General features: G+C 59.1%; 9 protein-coding genes across 9 annotated transcripts; 7 read left to right on the top strand and 2 right to left on the bottom strand.

Annotated features, from left to right (window-relative positions):
* Nucleotides 1–246: 246 nt before the first annotated feature.
* THITE_2047521 (uncharacterized protein) lies at nucleotides 247–1,497 on the top strand (the record flags this gene model as incomplete). The annotated part of the gene is made up of 3 exons (XM_003651830.1): nucleotides 247–385; nucleotides 467–1,145; nucleotides 1,206–1,497. 3 exons carry the CDS (start codon nucleotides 247–249, stop codon nucleotides 1,495–1,497), a joined length of 1,110 nt encoding a protein of 369 aa, XP_003651878.1.
* A 727-nt stretch (nucleotides 1,498–2,224) lies between these two features.
* THITE_2143248 (uncharacterized protein) lies at nucleotides 2,225–4,390 on the top strand (the record flags this gene model as incomplete). Its single annotated transcript, XM_003651831.1, has 6 exons — nucleotides 2,225–2,410; nucleotides 2,487–2,512; nucleotides 2,588–2,971; nucleotides 3,048–3,373; nucleotides 3,453–3,753; nucleotides 3,832–4,390. The coding sequence occupies 6 exons, from the start codon at nucleotides 2,225–2,227 to the stop codon at nucleotides 4,388–4,390; spliced, it is 1,782 nt and encodes a 593-aa protein (XP_003651879.1).
* Nucleotides 4,391–5,560: 1,170 nt separating this feature from the next.
* THITE_2112638 (uncharacterized protein) lies at nucleotides 5,561–6,855 on the top strand. Its single transcript, XM_003651832.1, has 3 exons — nucleotides 5,561–5,895; nucleotides 5,984–6,299; nucleotides 6,384–6,855. Exons 1-3 carry the CDS (start codon nucleotides 5,883–5,885, stop codon nucleotides 6,421–6,423), a joined length of 369 nt encoding a protein of 122 aa, XP_003651880.1. The 5' UTR covers nucleotides 5,561–5,882; the 3' UTR covers nucleotides 6,424–6,855.
* Nucleotides 6,856–7,423: 568 nt separating this feature from the next.
* THITE_2112639 (uncharacterized protein) lies at nucleotides 7,424–8,199 on the top strand. The gene has a single exon (XM_003651833.1). The coding sequence runs from the start codon at nucleotides 7,662–7,664 to the stop codon at nucleotides 7,890–7,892; it is 231 nt and encodes a 76-aa protein (XP_003651881.1). The 5' UTR covers nucleotides 7,424–7,661; the 3' UTR covers nucleotides 7,893–8,199.
* Nucleotide 8,200: 1 nt separating this feature from the next.
* Nucleotides 8,201–9,461, bottom strand: THITE_2112640 (uncharacterized protein). Its single transcript, XM_003651834.1, has 3 exons — nucleotides 9,083–9,461; nucleotides 8,361–9,015; nucleotides 8,201–8,304 (listed from the first exon to the last, which is right to left on the bottom strand). The coding sequence occupies exons 1-2, from the start codon at nucleotides 9,369–9,371 to the stop codon at nucleotides 8,423–8,425; spliced, it is 882 nt and encodes a 293-aa protein (XP_003651882.1). The 5' UTR covers nucleotides 9,372–9,461; the 3' UTR covers nucleotides 8,201–8,304; nucleotides 8,361–8,422.
* Nucleotides 9,462–9,866: 405 nt separating this feature from the next.
* THITE_2112643 (uncharacterized protein) lies at nucleotides 9,867–12,535 on the bottom strand. The gene is made up of 2 exons (XM_003651835.1): nucleotides 11,705–12,535; nucleotides 9,867–11,637 (listed from the first exon to the last, which is right to left on the bottom strand). The coding sequence occupies exons 1-2, from the start codon at nucleotides 12,271–12,273 to the stop codon at nucleotides 10,095–10,097; spliced, it is 2,112 nt and encodes a 703-aa protein (XP_003651883.1). The 5' UTR covers nucleotides 12,274–12,535; the 3' UTR covers nucleotides 9,867–10,094.
* A 1,154-nt stretch (nucleotides 12,536–13,689) lies between these two features.
* On the top strand, nucleotides 13,690–15,125 carry THITE_2112645 (uncharacterized protein). Its single transcript, XM_003651836.1, has 3 exons — nucleotides 13,690–14,002; nucleotides 14,087–14,781; nucleotides 14,842–15,125. The coding sequence occupies exons 1-3, from the start codon at nucleotides 13,959–13,961 to the stop codon at nucleotides 14,904–14,906; spliced, it is 804 nt and encodes a 267-aa protein (XP_003651884.1). The 5' UTR covers nucleotides 13,690–13,958; the 3' UTR covers nucleotides 14,907–15,125.
* A 1,788-nt stretch (nucleotides 15,126–16,913) lies between these two features.
* Nucleotides 16,914–18,402, top strand: THITE_119606 (uncharacterized protein; the record flags this gene model as incomplete). Its single annotated transcript, XM_003651837.1, has 8 exons — nucleotides 16,914–16,960; nucleotides 17,033–17,087; nucleotides 17,173–17,409; nucleotides 17,474–17,676; nucleotides 17,736–17,877; nucleotides 17,945–18,030; nucleotides 18,116–18,288; nucleotides 18,365–18,402. 8 exons carry the CDS (start codon nucleotides 16,914–16,916, stop codon nucleotides 18,400–18,402), a joined length of 981 nt encoding a protein of 326 aa, XP_003651885.1.
* Nucleotides 18,403–19,413: 1,011 nt separating this feature from the next.
* THITE_2149938 (uncharacterized protein) lies at nucleotides 19,414–23,946 on the top strand (the record flags this gene model as incomplete). Its single annotated transcript, XM_003651838.1, has 5 exons — nucleotides 19,414–19,639; nucleotides 19,731–20,030; nucleotides 20,099–20,460; nucleotides 20,522–22,705; nucleotides 22,866–23,946. Exons 1-5 carry the CDS (start codon nucleotides 19,559–19,561, stop codon nucleotides 23,944–23,946), a joined length of 4,008 nt encoding a protein of 1,335 aa, XP_003651886.1. The 5' UTR covers nucleotides 19,414–19,558.
* Between the last annotated feature and the right edge of the window lie 450 nt (nucleotides 23,947–24,396).

The following is a 24,396-nucleotide window of genomic DNA, read 5'->3' on the forward strand; positions in this document are numbered from 1 at the left end:
CTCTGGGCCGCACACGACTGCCGGAGACATCGATCCAATCTACACTCTGTGATGATCTCCGCAATTCGGCAGGAGGACAGCATCTCATATCCTCCCGCACCGGGCACCATTAGCTTTGCCTCTTTCGAAGGACAGCAGAATCGCAGTTCCGGCTCCTCACCCACCGTCGCTGCACCATCAATCAGTCTCTGCAGCAGCGATTCAGATTGCCTCTCATTTTTCGTCTGCTACATCATTCTGGCGAACATGACGATCACGAGGTCCGCAGCAAAAAAACAAGAGCAGACGGCCCGGGCGGCTCCGGCTGACGGGGCTCAGCCCGGCTCAAAGCACAAGACGGAGGAAGCCCCAAAGCCTCCAAGCCCCAAGCGAACCAAGAGACAGGGTGGAAAGACTGCTACGGGGTAAGCCCATATCCCCGTCAATACGTTGTTCGTCTAACCCGTCAATGGAAGTGAGGAGGAAGAACAGGAAAAGGTTCAAGTGGCGCAAGAGACAGCTCCGAAGCGAGAAGATCTCAAGGTCGAGGAAAAACCCCGAGAGCCCGAAGTTAAAAAGGACGACGCCTCGGCTGTGGAGCCACAGGGTCGTGAGGAAGCTGTCCCATCGAGCATCCTGGAGAAGGGGATCATCTACTTCTTCTTCCGCAGCCGCGTCAACGTCGACGAGCCCTTGGACGTGAGCGAGATCGCCCGGAGCCACATCATCCTGCGGCCGATCGAGAAGGACGCCAAGCTCGGGAGCGGCCCGATCGGCGACGCCGGCAACAGCCGCGTGTGCGTGATCCCAAAGAAGACGCTGCCGCAGAGCGGCCGCGACCGCTGGATCGGGTTCGTCGAGAAGGCGGGCGCCTCGTTCCAGCGGCTCAAGGACGAGTTCCTGGCCTCGGCCGACTACCAGACCAAGACCCGCGGCGAGCGGCACGCGCCGGCCGCCACCCCGGTCGGCGAGGGCGTCTACGCCATCACCAGCACGGGCCGGGAGAGCCATCTGGCGTACATGCTGACGCTGCCCGAGAAGCTGGGCGAGGTGCAGAAGGAGATCGGGCTGAAGGAGAAGGGCAGCTTCATCATCAGCACCAAGAACCCGGAGTATCCCGGCCCGGCGAATGCGCGGCTTCCCAAGGCACCCGAGTACCCCAAGGAGTGGGTTGCCTTCTTCCCTCTTTCTCATTCGTACCACCGTTGTCTAACCGAGCTCGGCAGGTTCTTTGAGGAGTTCCGGTCTCTCCGCTGGGTCCCAACCCAGCCGAAGCACCTTGATTACGCCAACACTCAGTTCCTCCTGGTCGGGGAGTCGTCTGGCGTGGAGAAGGCCCTGGCGCAGCAGCGGGAGGACCAGAAGGAGGGCAAGGCGGAGCCAGCGGAGGAGATGGAGAAACTGGAAGACGAAGACACGCGGCGGATGAAGGATCTAAACGACAATGATTCGAGCCGCATCTTCGAGGATTTGCAGGTGCATGCGGGAGACTACCCCAAGTTGCAGACCACCTTTTGAGGTGATAAGTCTAAAGGAGAGAGGATGCTGATTCGTTGGGAACTTGGATATTTCACATCCATCGCTTTAAGCACAGTCTTTCGGAGTATGAGATATGAATGAAACCCTTGGACAGGTCAGGTGCCTGATTGTATAGCATCCTAGGTAGTAATTGGATGCACGGGGATGATTTAGGGTAGTATTCATCCAGCAGCATGGCATTGAATTTCCCTGGCGAATGCGATTGATAAGTCAAAAATGCACCCCTCCTATCGAGCTTTAAACCAGTTCAAGGTGACATTTTCTAACCGTCGCAGCGTAAGGATGCATTGGTCTTTAACTCGTGCGCTGTGCATCTCCCGGCAGTCATGCAGTGCCGAACAGACTCCTCACCAGTGGCTTCCCCGGGATTTGGAATCCGGGGGCTGAAAGACACTAGCGCACGATCCCCCGCATGTCGTTGCACTAGGGCCACGAACTACCGGCCCGGCAATGCGGTGCGGACACTCACCACTGTGTAGTGTAGATGTAGTCCCAGCGTTTGGGCACGCTAAATTAGATCCCCTGGATCTGCAATTAAAGCCATCCCGTTTCCCAGGGGAGAGAGGCTGGCGTTGGTGTCTTCCCATCACCGGCTGTGTCTTGCCAACGACTCTGCCTGCTTTGTTGATACGTTGAACTCGCAAACCCTCTCAGGCTACCGTCCGCGGAGCGATCAACTTGCTTGCTTGCCTTCTACGCCAGCAAGATGGCGCCAGACACGGACGGAAAGCAGTCTGATCAGGGCCAGCTGGAGGTGCACGAGGCCGAGCAGGTCAGCAACGGCTCGTCCGGCGGCCGTGAAGTGCACCGGCCACACCACCTCGAGGTGGTGCCCATCGAGGAGGAAGCTCACCAGGGCGACGTGCACATCAACCTGAGCTGGCGGTCATGGGTACGTTCGGCGCTCCCATTCCCACCCTGTCCCCTCTAGATCGAGCAGCAGAAGGACTTACGTGTCACCACCAAAGCTCGTCGTGTTCATCACCTGCTTCGCGTAAGTTCAGCTGCTCCCGAAACACTCCCTGGCCATCTCACCGCCATGCTCTAACCAACCCCCTCCTCCAACCAGGATCATGGCCCAAGTCTTCGTCGTCGTGGCAGCCGGCTCGGTGATCGCCTTCATCATCCGCGACATCGGCTCGGCGTCGCTGGCGGGCTGGGTCATCCAGGGCCCGCTGCTGATGCAGTCGGTGCTGTCGCCGATCGTGGGGCGGCTGTCGGACGTACTGGACCGCAAGATGCTGGCGGCGGTGCCGCCGCTGATCGCCTTCGCCGGCGCCGTCGTGTCGGCCCGCGCCACCAACATGAACATGCTCATCGGCGGCGGCATCCTCATCGGCACCACGCTGTCCACCATCTCCATCGTGCAGGCCATCCCGTCCGAGATCTTGCCGCTCAAGTACCGGGCGCTGGCCAACGGGTTCGCGTTTGTGGGAGGCGCCGTCGGGGGCATGTGAGTTTCGATTTTCTTCTTCTTTGCGGCACAAAAGAATGGCGGCGTTGACGGCGGCTGACCTGGTGATGTGTAGTGTCGGCGGAATGGGCGCCGGCGCCGTGACAAATGTCGATGCGGGCGGCTGGCGGTACATCTTTTGGATGCAGGCGGCGTTCCATGGCGCCACGGCCTTGGGCCTGTTGGCGTTCTACTGGCCGCCCAAGCAAGAGCGGCCCAAGGTCTCGCTGCGCGATATCCTGTGGTCGATCGACCCCATCGGCTCGTTCCTCTTCGTGTCGAGCGCGACACTAATGCTACTGGCGCTGGACTGGGCCGGCGGAGCATACGCCTGGTCGGATCCCCATGTGGCGGCGCCGCTGGCCATTGGGCTGGCGCTGTTTGTGTTGTTCGGGCTGTACGGTGCGTGCTGATACCCTTGGACTCGCTGTGCTGTCAAACGCCGAATATCTCGCTGATGCCTTTTCTTTTCGCGAATCAGAGTGGAAGGGCCGCGACGATGGCCTGGTTGCGCACGTCTTCTTCCATCGCGATGCCAACTTTGCGCTGTCCGTCTTCGCCTTCGCCGTCGAGGGCTGGATCTTCTACAGCGCGGTCAACTCCATCACGCCGCAGCTGGTGCTCAACCTTGGCTTCGAGAGCGACTCGTGGCGCATCAGCGTCCGCCAGCTGTCGTACTCCATCACCACGCTGGTCTTCTCCTTCGTTGTGACGTGGTATTCGACCCGTTTCAAGGACCTCAAGACCCCGCTTCTCGTCACTTGGGGCTTCTTCCTCGTCGTGTAAGTCACTACAACCCCTATTCATTCATGACACCCCCCCACCGAACAGCCCAACCCAAACTGACAGGCGCAAACCAGGACGATCGTCTACGCCGCCTTCCAGCCGGGCTGGAACCGGGCGCAGATCGGGCTCAACATCATCGCGGGCATCGGGCAGTCGGGCCCGCTGACGCTGCTGGTGGCGTGCATCCAGTTCAGCGCGCCGCACGCGTTCCTGTCGACGGCGACGGGGCTGGGCTTCTCGGCGCGGGCGATCGGCGGGGCGTTCGGCTCGGCCGTGCTGGACGCCATCATCAACGGGCGCATCGCGTCGCACTACGCGCCCGCCGTGGCCGCCGCCGCCACGGGCGCCGGCCTGCCGGCCGCAAGCGTGCCCGCGCTGCTGGCGGCGCTGGCGGCCGGGGAGATCGGCACGGGCGACGTGCCCGGCGCCACGGCGGCCGTGTGGGACGCCGCGGTGACCGAGAGCAGGGCGCAGTACACGCAGGCGTACCGACTCGCGTGGGCGTCCATCATCCCGTTCGTGGTGCTCGCCACGGTGGCGATCGTGTGCATGCGCGGTGTGAGCGAGCTGATGACGGAGAAGGTGGAGGCCACGGTCGAGCGGGTCGAGGCGCGGGACGAGAAGACGGTCTAGGGCAGGCAGTGGAGTGAGTGGAGTTGGATGCCTCTCGCGGTCGGTCCTCCGGGCCTCAGCTGTGCCAACCTGGCTTCCGTAGTTTGTGAGTTGAAGCTAATACGCAGATGTGCTCGCTTGCATCAGTATCTCCAAGCAAGCAGTTCACCCCGCGACGGAGGCCGCCATCCCTACTTCGGCGCGATGCTACACTCAGTACCCAATCGGGCATGACTTGCTGCTCCTGCACCTGCCACCGCCGCAGTGTGTGGAGGGGTGCCCGGAGAGGTGGAGGGGTGGACCTGCATGCATGGCTAGGGACCAGGCTGCTCAGCTGAACAAGGGTCGTGAGGAATTGTTCCACCCCGCAACCCCGCAGCATGAAGTCAGCGGTGCTCGAGGGAACAGCGGCCAGTGTTTGAGAATCCCAGTCTATGAGCATCCAATGCTTCCAATGCCTCCTGGCGCCTACTGCTAGTGCCGGGCTGGCGAGACAGGAAAGGTAGGAAATTGCGTGGCGGCTTGTGCTGACCGCAAAGGATCGGAATGGACGGTTGACGTTGACACCGGTATCTCGGTTCCAATGCGACGCGGCAGTGTTCCAGTGTTCCGATCACTTGTGCCTGTTGCCTGTTGGTTGATCGCCCGAAACAAGCTCAATGCAAGCTCAATCCAAGCTTTCTTGGCTGCCGTTAACTATTCTTGGCCCTGCGCCAAGACCAGCGCGGGACGGCACAGCCCATTGGGCCCCTGATGAAACATGCTGGGAGGGGCAGAGACATGGCGCATCATTGCGGTTCCTGTTTCCACCCAAGCGGAGTGGCAATTCCTTTGAGCGACGCAAGTTCCTGGGCCCAAACGCGGAGGTGTTGTAGGGGTCCAAAACGAGGGGCAGAGGCGCAGGCGGCAGGAGGGGTCGAGGGGTCTCATCAGCGGGGCCCAACGGCTGCCTGTGAGTGGTCGACTGCCCCACTCACCGCTGCCGTTGCGCGTCTCTCGTAACTTGGTTTTACGACATCCCGACTGCGATTGAGGGGCTCTTTCAATGCGCAGCACCCTCCAACACGGCGCGCCGCTTCCCAGCCATTGGATGAAGCCACATGCCTAATGCGTCAAGCTCGCGTTGTAGTGTACGTAGCTTGATCGGCCCATGCCGGCTGCAGCTGCGGCCAATCAGCTTCGGGGTGCGCGACGCGCGCGGATCAGGGACGAGGGACGGGCGATGAGGTGGCGGACCCACGGCGGGGAACCTGTTGATGAGCTAACTCGTGTAGTGTGCTGTACAATGGGGTCTGTGGCCCCATGGTGAGGGGCTAACCATCAGGGTGGTGAAGCGGCCGCAGAGGAGGGCTGCTGCTGCGTATATAACATGCCCCTCCTCTGCCCTCCTCCTCTGCCTTTCCCTCCTCCTTCTCCATTCCATCAACGCTCCCACACACACAATCAAAGATACCTCGGCTCGTTCTACCTTGCAAAAAACACACACACAAACACTTCATTTACCACAATCACCATGTTCGGCTTTGGTATGTGTCCCCAGCTCTTGCACCAACTCGGTTCAGCCCCTGAAGTTTCGACCTCCCCCGGCTAACCTCACCTTCCCCTCACTCACAGGCGACGCGAAGGAGGCCCGCGACGAGGTCTATGACGGCCAGCCGCACGAGTCCAAGCTCTCCCACGAGCTGATCGGCTCCGCTGCCGCCTTCGAGGGCATGCGCCTCTGGGAGAAGAAGCAGCGCGAGGAGGGCAAGACGGTCAACCACGGCCTGGCCAAGGAGCTGCTGGCCGCGGCCGTCGGCTTCGAGGTCGACAAGCTCGTCGAGACCAAGGGCCTCGACTTCATTGACCGCGAGCGCGCCAAGCACCACGCCAAGAAGCAGGCCGAGGAGCTGTATGAGCAGCACTACGGCGGGCAGGACCAGTATGACCCGTAAGTTGCATCCTTTTCTTCTGCCTTTCCCCCCCCCGTCTCCCACGGATTTGGTTGCTGATTGCGTGCGTGTGAAACATACAGGAACCAACGGGAGGCTCCTAGCCACTTCGACAACTACTGAGTGGCGCGGATATGAGACTGTCGGAGGAAGAACATGACGTGATGAGGTTACGTGCCGTTTTCTCGGCATACGCGGTGTCTTAGCGCATGAAGCAGCTAGCTCATGAAATTGACGAATCAAATTCAAGTACTGTGTTGAATGTAGTAGTCTGCGAGATGCGCGTTGTACATAAACCACCCCTTGGAAACGTCCAGAATGGTGACCCTGCTCCTCCAAAACCCAATTCACCATATCTCGGTAGTTTTCACTTGGACACTCCCGGGTGACAGATAGCACTCAATGCCCCGATTCGAACATCTCTTCGGCTTCGTTGATTCCGAACGCACCGGGCCCGTCCGGACCCGAAGTAGAACGCTCTGCTGATAAGTCCGATGTTTCACATGTATGCCTAGCACCCTACACGTGGCTAGCCTTGTAAGCTGGACGCGCGGCTTGCAACACGTCCTGCTCGCGGCTGCATTACATCCCGGCTCAGATGGGACGATATGAGGTTGCAGCGCTCCGGCTTCTCATCCCACAGGGGAGCCACCTCGGTCTCGGTTCCTTGTACGCTCTCAGCCAGGAATTATTGAATTCCAAGACTGCTAGTCCACCTCAGTGTGCTCGCAGGGTGCTACAAGCCGGAGATCTCTGCAAGATCCTGCCACGACATTACGCTGACGGTGTACAGGGCTCCCTGTCCTTGAAGATCAACGTGCCCTGCACAAGACACACTCTCGTGTCGTGTCCAGGTGACACCCATGCCGTTGTGCAAAGTTCCATCCCTTTCCTTCTGTGAGAACATGCGTGGCCTGACACGACCCTGCTCGTTTTTGAAACCAATCAATTTGTTGCTTGCCCTACGTGTCACTCAGGGACAGCTAGATGCCCTCTCCCAGTACCGGGAATTGCGTCGCCTCGGGTAGTGCGTTTCCTTCCTTGCCAGATGTGTAAGCTGAAAGTACCTGACATGTGGAACTGGGTCGATCCCGTCTTCCGCCCGGGGACTCTGAGTGAGCTCTGTACTTGGCTTGGTCTCCTTGGTTCTGCTATTTCCTAGCTTGTCCGCCGCTCAGGTCGTGCCGTCTTCCTCACCTCCTCGGTCGCCGGGGAGAAGATGTCCCAAGCTGGCCTGTGGAGCGTTTTGACGACGTCTTCTTGCTCCGAGTTACCTCTGAGGTGGCGCAAGGACACCGACCGACAACGGTTTCCCCGGAACAGTTCCCGATGGCGTGGCCGGCTATCCGCTGGATCAGATCATGTTCAACTCAACCACGACACTCCCATCCCTCTTCCCCTACTACACCACGTCTCCCGAGCTGGCCCTGGCAGGGGTGGCGATCCTCGGCTGGTTGACAGTCGTGCACGTGTACCTGACCTGGCGCACCAAGGCGTTCGTCTTCGCCATGAACATCTACGCTGCCGCCGGTATGCTCACTTCTTCCCGCCATACCCCTCATACGATGCCAAGTCAATGTGATGTTCACTGACCGGCCGTCCACCATCGGAAAGCCATGACAACCGGCTTCGTCCTGCGTGCTATCTCTCCACCCTCCCAACCCTCGCCTGGCCTCATGTAAGCACCGGCGCCTAACTATTGCTTTGCTTTCCTCCTGTCCCTTCTTGGTAGCTCGGTCTAAACCCGGTCATCCGCCCCGCGACGGTATACTTCCCTCAGGAAACGAGCCCACCTCCCTCATCCCTAGCAGGTCCCTGCTTATCCGTCCACACCTCATTGCCGTACCGCTTTATTTGCCCTCATGCCCCAATTGACCAACGAGTCGGCGGCAGAGGTGCAAAGGCGGTTGCCACGGGTGGCTGGTAATAGGCGATACAAGGGGAAGTCAAGGGCGTGGGTGGCATCAAGGAAAATTGCAGCTGTACTTCTAGTGTGCCATGTGCCTGAGAAGCGGCGTTAGAGGTTTGACTTGCAATATCAGATTTTAGCGGCAGCTTACCATGAGTCCCTCACTGACGAGCCGAGCTCATACTGACCCTCCCCGTGGCCCGGACGGCCACTTCAACTGCCCTCCGCAACAACCGGATCAGCTTCAGCAGGCCAGACCAGCCACACCAGTATCGCGACCGCCTTGAGCGCAGCAGCCGTCCACAACGCGCCGGCGACGCCAACCGAGCTCAGCGCGAACCTGCCGCCGGCAAACGCGCCGAGCAGCAGGAACAGCGGCGCGGCCGTGCGGCGGTTGCGCTCGACGTTGCGCAGGGCAAACAGCTCGGCGTCGGAGAACAGGTCGCAGTAGATGCTGGTCAGCACCACGCTGGTCAGCGCGTTGTACCGGAGCGCCCTGCTCAGCACGGCCTGGCCGCAGCTCTGGAAGGCGACCAGGGCGATCGGCACCAGGACGTGCCAGCCGATCTCGTCCTGGCCGGCCGGCGGCCCCGTCGCGGTCACCACGCCGGCCGCGGCAGCGGTGAGCAGCGTCTGGGCGGCGAACGAGGCGCAGAGCACCCAGCGGCGCTTGGGCGAGCACAGGCGGTGGAAACGGCTGAAGAGGAAGGAGCCGGTGCAGAAGGACAGCAGCGATACGCCGGATTTGATCCACCGGGTGGACTCGGCGGGCGCCGCCAGGCCGAGACCGATGTAGACCGTGTTACCTGCGTGGGCGGTGTTAGTTCCCCCCGTCGTAGAACTTATCCCTGGAGTTGATAATCAAAGGCACACCTGTCTGCATGGACACGAACGACCCCCACTCCGAGATGGAGGAGCTGTCGAGCAGGCCGGTGACGAAGTAGCACAGCACGAGCACCACGTCTGCCCAGTCTCGGGAGACATCGGCCATCAGGTGGCGACGACGCCTGACGACGGAGGTGGAGGACTTTGCATCGTTGGTGTTGTTGTTGTGGGTAGGGAGGAGCGGCATCTCCTCGTCGTTGACAAGGTCCGGGACTGGCCGAGTCCGTTCGAGCTCATGGCGCTCCCAGAGCCGCGGCCATGGGCGGCCGACATTCATATCTGGCTATCATTTTGAGATCTCTCTGGACCATGAATAAGACACAATGGCACCCCTGTTGCCCGCGCAGCCGGCAAACGGCGGCTGTCGGCACCGACAGCCGCTCAACATCATTGTTGAGCGACAGGGGCGCCGGCCAATCGAAAACCAAGTCGATGACATCATGCAAGGGCTCGTTGACAACTTCGACGGCTGGCGCGCGCTCAGTCGATGGTCGCAGGCCTTATTCATCGCCCTGAGATATTGCATGCCTTTTCATGACGAGTGAAGAGGCCGGGAAGTGCGGCTGTCGGTCGACATCTCCCACGGTCGCATACCGGAGACAAACCACGCAATGGCAACGGCGCCTGCGGGAATGGAGGGGGAGAATGGAGATGGGGTGAGTAAGGGAGGGTGAGAGTCAAAAGGCGGGAGGATGAGGTGCGAGGGAGTTGGGCGGTGGAAGGGGCGAAGGAAGGGTTAAAAACGCACGGCAAATCATAAGACTGGCAACCTTTTTCTCTTGCCACTTGTATTTATTAAATCCAATATGATGCGGAATGATAGGTACGCACGAGAAACCAAGCCCCAACGCCTCTCATGAATGTACAATTCAGTATATCGCATGATCCCACCGAGATGGACTCTCCATCGTCATAACCCAACCGTGTGCCATGTGTCCCACGCCCAACGCCAGTGCGCCAGCCGACCCGGACCCGCCAGAGAACCGGCCAGAGAAGCCGCTCAAAGGTAGTGCATCATCTGCTGGGGCGCGCCGGGCCGCTTCTTCTCGATGACGAGGATGGTCTCGATGAACTTGCGGTCGAGGGTGTCGCTCTTCTTGCGGGCGGCCAGCAGCTGGGCGGTCTTGAGCACGTTCTTGATCTGGCGGCCGTTGAGCTTGAGCTCGGCCAGCTCGGCGATGTCCCTGTCGGTGAGCGAGCTCTTGATGGTGGAGCCGCGGAGGAAGTTGGCCCAGATGGCGCGGCGCGAGGCGGCCGTCAGGTCCGGGTACTCGATGCTCACGTGGATGCGCGACTGGAAGGCCGCGTCGATATCCTCGACCCGGTTGGTCGTCATGAACATGATGCCCTCGTAGTACTCGAGCGTGCGCAGGAAGATGGACACGATCTTGTTGCGCTCCAGCTCGTGCGTGCTGCGGGCCTCGAGGAACACGTCGCACTCGTCCAGCAGCAGGATCGCGTTCCACCGGGCGACCAGCTCCAGGATCGAGTTGAGCTCCCGCTCGACCTCCCACGGGTCCGACCCCAGGTCGCCCGAGCTGAGCGTGTGCAGCGGCACCCGCAGGTTCTCGGCCACAGCCTCGGCCGTCAGCGTCTTGCCCACCCCGGGCGGGCCTGACAGCAGGCAGATGATGCCCTTGCCCTTGCCCTGGATGACGTCGTCGAAGCGGCTGCCCGCCAGCTGCGACTCGGAGAAGGCCAGGATGAGCTCCTTCTGGTCCGGCGGCAGCACCAGCCGGTCGAAGGCGCTGCTGTTCCACACCACGTCGCTGATCTGCTCGACGAAGAAGTCGAGCCACTTCTTGAACTTGAGCGAGTAGCCGCGCGTGCGCGAGCGCGCCAGCATCTGGTAGTACGGCGGCAGCACGAACTTGTCGTCGGTCAGGCCCAGCTGCTCCTTGTGCTTGCGGAACTTCTCGAGGTCGTTGGCGTTCCAGTCGTTGAGGTAGCGCACCGGCCACGGGCTGAAACGGTTGAAGCTGTCGATGTCGACCACAATGCGGCCCGAGATCTGGCACTCGACCTCGTGGCCCTCGCGGTTCCACGTGATGGCCTTGCCGGAGTACTGCTTGTAGTGATGGCCCGCCAGCTTCTCGAAGAGCTCGCCACGCTTGATCAGCTTGGCCGCGACCGCCTCCCTGTCCTCGTGGAAGTGCAGCGGGTACACCTTCAGGCCCGTGATTTTCTTGGTGCCGATGAACTCGGGGATGTTGATGGCCTCCTGGAAGCGGCCGAACTCCTTGCCGCCGTAGTCGACGCAGTCGCAGCGCACCTGCAGGAACTTGCCGCAGTTGTTCGCCATGTACTCGGTCTCGACCATCTCGAAGGCGCTGAGCGGGCCGGCGTGAGCCGAAATCACAACGGTGCCGGGCTGGAAGATCATCCACAGGTCTTTGAAGGACACCACGCCGTTCTTGACGTAGTCGTGGAACGCCCTGACGTTGTCGCCGATTTCGTAGTTCAGGATGTCGGCCAACAGCTTCATATGCTCCCTGGTTTTCTCATCGAGGTCCGGCTTCTCGAGATACTTGGTGAACTCGGCCCTGTTCAGCTGTCAGCCGGCCGCTGCATGCCTCAGAGAACACTTTCCCTTCGGTGATTAGCACGTACCATCTGTGGACAAAAGGCTTGAACGGCGCCTCAAACTCGAGCCTTGTGAGCTCGCACGCGACGCCCGGGTAGTCGGCCATGATCTCGGCCAGCGCCGCCCTGATCAGGGGGCTTTGCACCACGATACTGTGGGCCTCGAGCTTCTTGCGGCTGTCATTGCTCTTCTGGTTGCGCACCACGATAGCGAACGTGGCCGTCTCCTCGTTCTCGGCAGCCTCCTCCACGTCGTCGGGGTACTTGTCAACCCAGGTCCAATTCCCGTCCTCGTCGGAGGCGCCCTTGTAGATGTTCTTGACCTCGCTGACCGAGCCCACTGGCACCTTGGGCTTCTCCTTCTCCTTTTCCTCCCCGTCCTTCTTCGCCTCGTCCTTCTTCTCCTCGTCCTTCTTGTCTTCGTCCTTCTTCTCTTCTTTCTTGTCCTCCTTCACCTTCTTCTCCTTAGAGTCGACCTCGCCAGCGAGGGTGGACCCAGATGCGCTCGACCCACTGTCCGGGAGCTTCCCCGACTTCGCGGAGCTACCCTTCTTCTCCTTGCCGGAGCGGGGCCGGAAGGGCCAGCAACGAGGCATGGTCAAAGAAAACTCGAGCGGAAGAGAGAGGGGGAAAAATAATGGTGCTTAATCTGAGTGGCACCAAAGTGCTTGGAGGGAAACGCTGTATTCTGACAGGAGGCTCGAGAGGCCTGGGATTCACTCTTTTTATCTTCTTCTCAGAATGCTGCATTCTGTCAGGAGGAGGCTCGAGAGGCCTGGGAATCACTCTTTTTATCTACTTCTCAGCAATCCACAGGCACCGGCGTAGAGCTTTGGCTGTCCTGGTGATTGCCTGCGTGGCGGCCAGGCAGCCTGGGGCTGAGGGCGTAATCTCCACAACTCGGTTAGTGACTCACAGGCCTCATTGGCTCCATGGCGGTCGCCGTTGGCGGGGGCCAGAGGATCTCACTGCAGCGGTGCAGCGGCTGCCTCACGTCCTGCACAAGGGTTCCACGCCTGGTCCTCTCTCGTCCTCAGTCAGTGGTGGCGTCTTCCATCTTGCTCGCCAGGCGGATCGCTGAGTGAAATTGGTCATCTTTGCGGGACTTCCCCGTCCAAGTCATTCGGCATGGCAGATGCTCACGAACGGACCTGGGGGCAGAGCTGCAATTCCCCGGACACGGCCATGGGTTCCCGCAGGCACATTGAGGTCAATTGAAATCCCCTGCAAACTCCCGTCTCCATTGTGTCCTCCGTGCTCACGTACGTTTTCGCACTCCGACGCCCAGAGAAGCCTTCCAGGCAGCTGCGCCGCAAACGAGCTGCTTGGCATTGGCCTGCCCCAAGGTTCACTAGCGTGAGTTATCTGAACCGGGCCGGGCGGTTCCGCGGGGCGTCGCTTCAATCCCCAGGGTCGTGCCCCGTCGCCATCTCACCTCAGCGGATCCGTCCTTGCATGCTGACAGAAAGAGAGGCCACCAATCCATGCTGCGGATTCTGCTTGCAGCTTGCAGTAATCGTAGCACCATTGAGGCAACTCTCTGCCGCCCACCGAGCCAGGGCGAGCTGCATATTACCGTGCCACAGTATCCGTGTCTCCGCAGAGTCTCCCGGAGGGCGGTGCGGGCCCGGTTCTCGCCAAGACCGGCGATTGGCGTCCTCACATCTCCAGAACAGGTCCCGGATAACTGTCAGAGGATTGAGTAACTGAAACTCGATTCTCGAATGCGACAAACCGTTTGTGATGCTGCCGTGAGAGACCTTGGAGTCAGCCGACGAGATGCGTTGAGGCTCTCGTCAAGCGGTGGTGGTGGTTGGGGAGGGTGCGTGGTCCAAGAACCGGGTGGAAGCTGGTCACATGATTTCGCGGGGTTTCCGTGTCGGCAGCGATGCCAGCAGTGGTCGCAGAATTGCCGAATCTGAACTGGTGGAGGCGATTGCCGGTCGCTTATCGCCACCCAGGAGCATCGATCCATTGACCATCCATCTGCATCTCCTCAGTAACACTTGCAACCAATCCTCCGACTTCTCATCCTCACAGCCTCGTCCCAAGCAAGCCAATAAAACATCCTCTTCTATGCGGGTTCTTGGAGATCGCCACTATGGGAACAAGTACCGATGTTAACGGTGGCGTGGCACCGCCTTCAATCGCCCCGCCATCGAACAGGAAGCACAAGCATGCCGAGGCCGCTGTCGCTCAAACAAGCGCTAGCTGCGCTATCGCATCCTACGCCGAATACGACGGCAGTCATGTCTTTACCCCCTCAAAAAGAGCGCGCAGCATGAAGCCGGCCTCCCCCACGTCGACCGAGAAACGACTCCGCCGGTACGTCCACCTCCCACTCGCTTCCCCTCCCCCACATCAACGTCCCGACGCAAGTCACTCACTAACCAACCTCACCCTCGCTAGATTCCGCCCTCAGCCCCCGCAATCCTTCCACGAGGTCTTCCACCGCGCCACCACCCAGCGCTTCTACGTGCTGTCGCGCACGCGCCACGGCACGCCCGACTGCCCGGAGGAGACGGTCGAGCTGACGGGCTCGACGGGCAACGTCTACACGGTCGAGATCGCGCGGCAGCCGCGCTGCGACTGCCCGCACGCGCGCGCGGGCAACCAGTGCAAGCACGTGCTGTACGTGCTGGCGCGCGTGCTGCGCGCCCGCTTCGAGCTGGTGTACCAGCTGGCGCTGCTGGCGGAGGAGCTGCGGGAGATCTTTGCCGGCGCGCCGCCACCGCTGGCGGAAGATGATGGTGGGGGTGGTGGTGGTGGCGGCGGTGCGCAAAATGGGAGGCGCAAGCCGGTGGACGGCGACTGCCCCATCTGCTTCTGCGAGATGGAGCCCGCCGGCGGCGAGCCCCTTGTGTGGTGCCGCGCGGCGTGCGGGCAGAATATCCACAAGGCCTGCTTCGAGACGTGGGCGGCTACGAAGAGACGGCAGGCTGCTGCTGCTGGCGGCGGCGCGACCGGCGAGGTGACGTGTCCGTACTGTCGGAGCGTGTGGGAGGGGGACGAGGATATGGTGAGGAAGATCGTTAAGGACGGGAAACGGAACGCGGAGGGCTACATAAACGTGGCGTCGCAGTTGGGCATCAGCACGCAACGAGGTGGGCGACCATTTTCTTTACTTGGTTTGCTGGGCGCCGTGCTGACAATCGGCTGTCTAGACTACAGCACGTACTCACGATGGTGGTCTGGTCATCCAGATAGTTACCGCCGGGGCTATTATTGAGCTTGAGAACTGGTGGATGCAGGGCAGGTCGCAATGAGTTTAACCGATGCAACGCCGTCGGGGAAGGACAGCCCAGACAAGCCGTCGCCGCGCTGGACCTTTTTGCTGGAACGACAAAGTTGCTTTACCGTTTTGTGGTCACCGTTGGGGGATCGCAGGAACTGCAGGTCGATGGCTCTGTGCGGGATGTAGTGCTCCCTGCCCGTACTAAACGGGACAGAAAAAGACCATACGACATCTGGATCGCGGCGATGAGTGTACGGATTATGTGCGGACGGAAGGCAGCGTCTGCCGGTGTGACTGCACAACAACAGTCCCCAGTGCCTCACAACTGCTGCCCACCGCAGGCTGCGCCGACTTGATTATCGTGTAAGTAAACAGCCTCAAAGCCTGACTTGGTCTCGTTGGCACCTCCACACACTCACAACCGAGAATTCATGGAGCAAAGTGGCCGGCGTGACATTGAGCAAGCACAATACGGCACATTGTGCGCTCTGAGCGAGTATGTCAATGGACGAAGCCCTTCCATCCTGGACGACACCAAACTGGAGTCGCTACGTGTAATGAGGTTCGCGAACCTCGACGTTCGACAGCCGGTTTCCGGGATTTTTGAGCCGCGACTCTTTCACCTGGCTGCGATGAGGACAGCTGCCTGCAGGAAACGGCCGACCAGGAGCGAGCAATGTGGCGCAAGACTCTCGACAATCAAAAGCGCATCAACCCAGGATGGGTGCAAAACGCGGGCTACGTCTACCCAGCGGTGCGGGACCAGCCTCTGGGACTTTCCTGGCTCGGATATTGAGAGAACGTAAAAGGATGTAACAGTCCTCCGCCAGTTCTGAGGACGGCTTCATAGATGCTCAGGCCCTCATAAAACGCCGAACTATGCAGGTAGCTGCAACAGCCCTAGACATCCTTCGCATTGTTGAAGTAGGAGTTCTACATCTCCGGGCTAGAGGTACGACAACTGACAACCACGTAGGGCATGATTGTATGTCGGCAAGGCGCTGTAGAAGCTTGTGTTGCCTGGATCAAGAGCATTTGTCACTATCAAACCAAGGCCTTACATTTCGAATTCAGCTATATCCATATCGAAATCGCCTGGTGCCAATATCTTCTCAAGCTCAACTGGCGTCACCCAGCCTCGTTGAGCTTACGGGCTTATGAATTGCAGAATGGCTCCTTACAAACTGATCCATGGAGGGTTTGTGACGTAGAAGGGAAGTCCGACCGCATTTCTGAGGCGTCTCGTGCCTCGTGTCTCTTTGTCTTCGCTAGGCGCCGATTTAGGGACGAGGCCGACAGCCTACAGGTCGTCACCTGCTGGGGAATTAAGTGGCTGGAAGTCTAGTATCAGCCAGCTCTGTTCCATCCGAGTTGCTCATGGCGCTGTTTGAGGCAGAGAGTGCAGCCTGTCTCCACTCCAGCTGTCGTTGTGTCGTGCCATCACGGCCAATGCTAACCCCCGACTTTGAGCTCCATGTAGATGCGATAAGCTGCTCAGACTATTCGCATCTGACCCGAGGTTGTCGAATCCGAGGACGCGGCAGCAAGGACAAGGGGGTCAAGCCGGCAAAATGGCGCTGAGCCGGATATCAACGCCCAGGCCCATTCTCATAGGCCAGGGCTGCCTCTTCTGGATATTGCCCATATACAATGAAAGTCACACACAGAGTCGATCAATCTACGCCGCGTGCGGCAACTCTCCTCAGCAGGCCGTGGTTTCCGAGAGGGATGTTCAAAATAAGTACCGAAAACTGGAACGAGCAGGTTCCCCATCATGGGCACTCCCACATGCCTCCACGCTTCTGCATTCCTAGGTTCTGCGTGTTGCCGACTGTCTCCCCAGATTAGCTGAAGCTTAGAAGTTCCTCCCCGATGTTTTTCTGGCGTCGCGCCCTGGCGCTGTCGGCGCTCACGACGCGGGTGACAGCCCAATACTACCTGGGATATGACGGGGATAAGCCGATGCTAGAAAACTCGCCGCCAAGGACCGGCACTTCGGCGATGCTACGGTTCGGCTGCTCCCAGGTCGTGATCGAGCGCCTTGATCCGTACGTCGACTCCTCCATGGGAAGAGGCCGGAACTCGAAGAGACAGGGATAGCACTGACAGACGGACCCAAGTCTCGTGAATCCCGGCATGTCGCCGTCTGCACACATGCACCAGGTTGCTGGAGGGGTATGTGGAAGAAATTCACATGGGCCCCGCCGATGTGTTCGTTGTTTCTGCTGACAGTCAACGACGACGTATGGGAGTTACATAGAACGCCTTCGCCGCCTCGATGCCCCTGAGCGACATTTCTAAGCTCGGCAACTGCACAACCTGCCACTTCAAGGAAGACGTGTCCAACTACTGGACGGCAAACCTGTACTTCCGGGCCCGCAACGGCACCTACAAGCGCGTGCCGCAAATGGCGAACCAGTTCAACGATGGCGACAATGGAGGCATCACCGTCTATTACACATCGCCTGGAGCAGGGCAGACGACTGCGTTCAAGCCGGTAACATGCCAATAACTCTGGTATGAGCAGGGAGCTCCGCCTCGCTGACTCGTTCATTTCCCAGGGTTTCCGCATGCTCACGGGCGACTCGACTCAGCGCACGTCGAGCAACCTGGGGAACAAGACTCAGCAGTGCTACCGCTGCTGGACGTCGGAGAACTACGGCGGCAGCATGTACTCGCCCTGCATGGACCCTAAACTGGACACCGACCACTTCCCCAAACAGCCCTGCGCTGGCGGGATCCGGTCGAACATTATCTTCCCGATGTACATTCCCTCCTTCCAGGCATGGAAAAGCGGATTAACACGACTAACGTGGACGGCAGATGCTGGGACGGCAAGAACCTCGACACGCCGAACCACAAGGACCACGTCGCTCACCCGGTTGGTGGACCGACCTCGTTCGCCGTGGTCACTGGCCAGTGCCCCAGCAGCCATCCTGTGAAGATCCCACAGGTCATGCTAGAGGTGCTGACATGCCCCTGAAAAAAGCCCTCCCTCACTTTTCACGGAAAGAGACTCACCAATTGAGCAGGTAGTCTGGGACACCAGAGCCTTCAACAACCCGGACGACTGGCCCGAGGACGGCAGCCAGCCGTTTTATCTCTCGAACGGAGACCAGTAAGCCATCATCAATTAACTCGAGGGGCAACTGATGACAGGGCTTTCTCGAATATTTCCAATTTGCTGACACACAACGAAAAAGCACGGGGTACGGCCAGCACGGCGACTACGTCTTCGGGTGGAAGGACGACTCGCTGCAGCGGGCCATGGACAGCGGCTGCTACCTGCGCAACTGCTCGCTGCTTACGCCCATGGAGCCCAGGGTCAAGAACCTTTGCCAGGTGCCTGTCACGGTCAACGAGGATGTCGACGGATGTACGTTTTGGCCTTCTTCCATGGGCACGGCCGGGAGTGTAAGACCGAATGCTGACCCGATCACCCGCTGCTCCAGGGCTTACCGAACTTCCGGGGGGAGGCATGGGCGTGTGATGTCTCTTGGTGCGGCGGGATTGATGCAGAAAGGGAGTTCTCCAGAAAGGGGTTGAGGGGGGAATCCAAGGACCACCAGTACTGGGGGCAGATTGATAATTATCGCTCGTCGGGCAAGTATCCCAAATCCCACCACTTTGCAAACCGGTCAAGGGAATCAGAGATAGAAAGCCACGCTGGCCCGTTTTGCCCAATGTCCGGTAGTCGGATGTTGCTGCGGTGGCTTCCAAGTCCTGGACCACCCTGAGTCTTCGGCAGGCGCCCGAAGAGATGCCCCTGCGGGATTCCGCTCTTCCAACTGCAACCAGATGACTCATGATCTGATTGCAATACGCGATTTGGCAAGCAAGCGCACATCAGTAGCTCTGCAAGTAGTTAGCACTGACACTGGATCTGCCGGCCAACTCGAGCCCGGCAGCTACTTTGGCGGCCCTGTGTGGCCAATGGAGGTGGTGTTCGATGATTGCTGAGATGAAGTTTGACAGACATGTCCCCTCTACAGCCAAAACCCACGCAAAAGTGACCCGAACGACTGGTGAGATGAGGTTGATCAAGAGGGGATTATGAGGGCCGCTGCATTTTCGCCCAAATGTTGTCATTGTAATGATTAGACCGCAGTTTGTACGCGCGACTATCTACCCCGGAGACCGTCCAAGTGCATTTATTGTGTTGAACAGGACCCTCTTCCCGAGGTCGTCCAGTGAAGCAACATCAACCAGTCCCACCCTTTCTAAATTTCAGACTGAGAGAACCGAATCAAGCATTGGATCCGAAGAGACAATCATGCTGTTCGATGTGCGACGCATGCCTGCACCCACCGCCGTGCCAGTTGTTTTCAGGTTTGCGTGCAGCGGTCCGATGATTGCGGCTGCCTGCGCAAATAGGATGGCAAGTCTCAAAGCTCCTTCCTGATGACAATTAGGCAGATACTGAAATGCCAAACTCAGAATCGGTAACTCACTGCCAGCAGTTTCCTCGTCCTAGATAATCGCCTACCTACCTGACCTTACTTGCCCAACCGATTCCACCCTAACTTCAGCAGCATCTGCCAATCCGGTTGGCAACGTCAACTACCTTCCTGCTCCCTTCCCGATTCCTCCCGCTCCATAGTCGTTTACCTTTCTCCCTTTGTGACTCTGTCGGTGGCATCAAGTCAATGAACCTTGAGCCAACCGCTCAGACAGGCAGCGTTAACCTTGACATCATGCAGACCATCGGGACCGACACAAACGCTCAGGTCAGTCCCTCTCCAAACTCCCGACTCAGGCATCCCACCAGTCGGTCTGTTATTTTCCAACTCCACTACCATTCTTACTCATCCGTCGCAGTCTGCAATAGACATTATCGAAAATCATGTCTTCTTTCGACCCACACCGGGCCAGGGTTGGATGTCGAAGCCCGAGCTGCCCACCGTAGACGAGATTCTGGCCAGGCAGTCGGACATTGAGCAGCTGCCCGAGAACCCCGTCGATGCCCCATGGGCATCCAAGGGTGAGTATCTCGCTGCGCAGTATGGCATCCTCCGCTGTGAGGCAACCGAGGGATTGCGATACTCGGTAAGAAGCTTCGCCGATTACGGCCGCAAGGAGCCCATGATGGACGACGACTTCACCAATATCTACACCAAGGTACGCTCCTTCTGTACTGGCTCTCTGGAAATACTGATTTCAGCTCTCTAACCTCGCTTGGGTGGCAGGTCCGGGTCACCCAGTATGTGATGTCTAGTATTGGGCCCCTGGCGAGGGTCTCGTTCTCAACGGAGCGCTCGCTGTACAAGATCCAGTGGCAGCAATCGAAGCGTCTTCAACCAGGAAAGATTGTCGCCCTCTCTCCTAAAGACGACAACTTCAAGACTGTCTGCAAAATTGCCACGGTTGCTCAACGCCCATATCGCGATGGGCTCGACCAGGACCCTCCAGTTGTGGATCTCTTGTGGGCAAGGCCTGAAGATGCCGTGTTCGATCCGAGCCTTGAGATGGTCATGATTGAGTCGCTACATGGGTACTTTGAATCGGCCCGTCATGCACTGGTGGGATTGCAGCTTGCCGCCCAGACTGAGTGAGCCAGTTCGGACAACGACCCCGGGGCGCTGCCCAACGCTAACGCCAAATGTTCCCAGCTCACCCCTGGACAAATACTTGACTGGTGCTTACACCAAAGACACCTATCCGAGATTCCTCAAGGAGGATCCCATCATGGACCTCTCGTCCCTCGCCAGCCGTGCCACGGAGGCCGATTCGGAGGTGGTCACGGAGTTGAAGACACACGATATCGTCAACGGCAAGATTCCGGTCTTGAAAGATCTCACCTTCTTGGACGATTCCCAGCTACTCGCCCTCAGCCGTATTATATCTCAGGAGCTCGCCATTGTCCAAGGGCCCCCAGGCACCGGCAAGACCTTCACCTCCGTGGAAGCGATCAAGATCATGGTGGCTAATCGACGGAGGCACCGAGGCCCTCCCATCGTGGTTGCCGCCCAAACAAACCACGCGCTGGATCAGATCCTCGTCCATTGCATCAAAGCGGGCGCAAATGTCATCCGGATGGGGGGAAGGACGCAAAACGAGCTGATCAAGCCGCGCACTTTGTTCGAGCTGCGTCAACGCGCGCAGATCCCCGCGGACCGCAAATGCAACTCAATCGACCACCAGAGACGCGAGAACGTCAGGAAGATCCAGGAACTTGTCGACACCCTCTTTGGTGACAGCCTCCTTGACCCCGACGCCCTTCTGAGATTCGGCATCATCACGGAGGCTCAGCACCAATCTCTCTGCGACGAATCCATGGAAGCACACCCGGCGCTGGAGGCTCACGGCCCATTTGCGCTTTGGCTGGGTGACAGTCTCATCCCTGCCAAAATTCGCGAAGATCGTCATCCAACGCAGCTCGAGGTTACCGAGGCCGAAGCCCGCAAGAACCTGCCGGAGTTCGAATACGAGGACGACGAAGAAATCGAGAACATCGCCGACGACGAAGAAGACCTCGTTCGCTTTCGAGGCCCCGTCATCACGCTGAAATATGTCTGGTCAGGGAAAGATCCAGCCAACCTGTCGTCGTGGGGCCGTGCCGTCAAGCGCGCGCTCCGAAACGACGACCTCTTCGCCATCGAGAAGAACTTGCGCGGCGCCGTCTACCAATACTTCCAATCCAGACTTCTGGAGGCAATGACACCCGAATTTGCCGCACTCCTTGCTGAGAACGTCGTTCTCTGTAAGAAGCGCAAGGCATTCAAGTTCTTGGGAAATACCCAGCTTGTCGAGCAGCAGAGGATTGACATCGTTGGCTGTACCACAACGGGTCTGACCAAATACCGAGGGTGCATCGCCGCAATGCAGCCCCAGTCTCTGCTCATCGAAGAGGCAGCGGAAACCCGCGAGGCGAACATCGTGTCCGCCTTGTACCCTTCGGTCCAGCAGCTGATCCTGGTTGGTGACCACAAGCAGCTCGCACCCAAGTGCGACATCCAGCGGCTCGGTGATGCGCCCTACAACCTCAACGTCTCGCTCTTCCAGCGAATGGTCAACCTCAACATGTCGTTTGTCATGCTCAAACAGCAGCGCCGCATGAAACCGGAGCTGAGGGCGATCCTGAACCCCTTTTATCCCGAGCTGGTCGACCATCCTTCCGTGGAGTCGGGCGAGAACCGCCCGGATGTGCCCGGGATGGGCGGCCGCAACTCTTGGATTTTCCATCACAACTGGCCCGAGGATGTCAACTCGGATTTCAGCAAGCTGAACGAGCAGGAGGCCGAGATGATCGTCCACTTCTTCGCCTACCTCGTGTCGAACGGGACGCCGGCCGAAAAGATCACGGTTCTTACCTTCTACAAGGGCCAGAGAAAGGTGTTGCTGCGCAAATTGAAACGGCATCCGTCCCTCATGGGCGCATTATTCAACGTCTGCACCGTCGACTCGTACCAAGGCGAAGAGAACGACGTGGTTCTCCTCTCCATGGTCCGCAGCCCGCAAAAGGGTCGTTTTTATGCCGTGGGCTTCTTGGAAGATGAGCGGCGAGCCGTCGTGGCCATCAGCCGTGCTCGTCGGGGATTCTATGTGTTTGGCAACGTCGACAATGTCCTTCAGGCTCATCAGCTCTCGCACGATCTCTGGCATAAAATTTGCAGCGGGTTTGTTGCCCAGGGGCGAGCCGACTGGCTGCGCGGTCTGCCGCTCGTGTGCCAATCCCATGGTGAAGAGACTTGGATTCAGAAGGTCGACGACTGGGGCGACAACTGCGGTGGATGTAACCGTTTATGCAAGCAAACACGTCCTTGTGGCCACCCTTGCACACTGAAGTGCCATGCGTAAGTGAGCCATCCCGCGGTGGAGGACCATGTGCTGACGACCATCTTCAAGTAGTATTGGCCACGAGTCACTCCAATGTGGCGAGGCATGCCGTGAAATTCTCGCTTGTGGCCATGGATGTCAAAAATTATGCGGACAGAAGTGCTTCTGCGACTGCAGGGCTTTTGAAAACATGGCCCGTCAGGCAGAGGCTGCGGCTCAACAGCACATGTCATTGGAGCAGAAGATCCTGCAGATGGGAGCCGAGCCTACGGAGATGCTAATGGCGTCCTTGAACCGTCGCAATGCCTCGCGTCAGCAGGAACAAGGAGCTCCGACGCCGCCCGTGCAGCGCGTGGCTGCCAAAGCGGGCCAACCATCTGGCCGAGGACAAACTATAGCTTCTAGCGATAGTTCCAGGAGAACTGCCAGTCGCGGCCAGCGAGGCGGACAATACACCTACGCCCGCGCGGCGCAAATGGCGGCACAATGGGGACATCTCGTCGATAACATCGGACAGCACGACGAGCAACTCCGCCAGGAACGTCTAGCCAGTGCCGAGCATCAAGGAGGATCTTTGGAGATGATCATTCGCGATGTTTACCAGCCGACCGCTCTCGTGGAGGGTCTGCGGGTGGGCAACGGCGACACACTCATCAAGCAGATCCTCCTGACCAGTGCCGAGGCAACCCGGGCTGCGGCAATCAGCCGGCAGGAGAACGAGGGCGAGCTCATCCCAGGCCTGACCGACTTGGCTATCTCCAACCTGTCCCCTTCTCCCCCTGAAGAAGGCTCCCCCACCTCATCCAACATCACCAACAAAGACAGCTACCAGTCCAGCGCAACGGGCCCCAACACGCCTAGAGTCTCCAACACAAACTCCGCCCGGAAGAGCCCTCACACTTCAATAAACAGTGCAGCAATCCCGCCCAGTCACCCTGCGCTCGTCCAGCAGCAGCAACCGCCCCCTCCGCTTCTGGAAGGCGTCAATCCCCCGGCCGCCGCTCTTGAGTCCCTCCTTATCGACGACCCCACCGCTACCATGTTGGACTTGGACTATGTCAACAGCGAAAAAACTGGCCTTCAGGCAGGACACGAAACAAATCCGTACCTTCTCGCCCAGATTGGCGCTGCGCCTGCCCGCCCGCAGGCTCAGGAGCTCACAGCTGGGGTCCCAGAGCAGCAGCAAGCGAACGGCACCGGCACCAGCAGTGGAGCCGGGGGTGATGGTGACGATGACGAGTGGCTGATTGAGCTCTAATGGTTTGTTCGCGGTGCGAAACATACCTGCCCAGGCTGCGCTGGCTGATCACCACCTTGTGAGGAGCGTGTCTCCGCTGCTTCGTCGCGATGAGGACTGACAGATTGATATCTTCTCTTTTCCTTCCCTCTTTTGAGAGCGGGAACGGAGAGACTGATTCTCGCTTCGGTTTCCCTTTCTCCCTGACGATGAGGACTGACAGATTGATCCGCTGTTTTTGCTTTGCTTGCTCATTTCTCGCGATGAGGACTGACAGATTGATATCTGTTTCTCTTCCTCCCCTCTTTTGAGAGCCAGGACTGAGAGACTGATTCCTGATTCATCTTTCTTTGTTCTCCCTTCCCCTCTGACGATGAGGACTGACAGATTGATCTTGTTTCTTTTCCCGCCTTCTTCGAGCGATGAGGACAGAGAAACTGATTCACCCCTTTTTCTCCCTTCCCCCCTGAC

This window comes from Thermothielavioides terrestris, chromosome 2 (genome assembly GCF_000226115.1).
Source record: "Thermothielavioides terrestris NRRL 8126 chromosome 2, complete sequence".
NCBI lineage: Eukaryota > Fungi > Ascomycota > Sordariomycetes > Sordariales > Chaetomiaceae > Thermothielavioides > Thermothielavioides terrestris.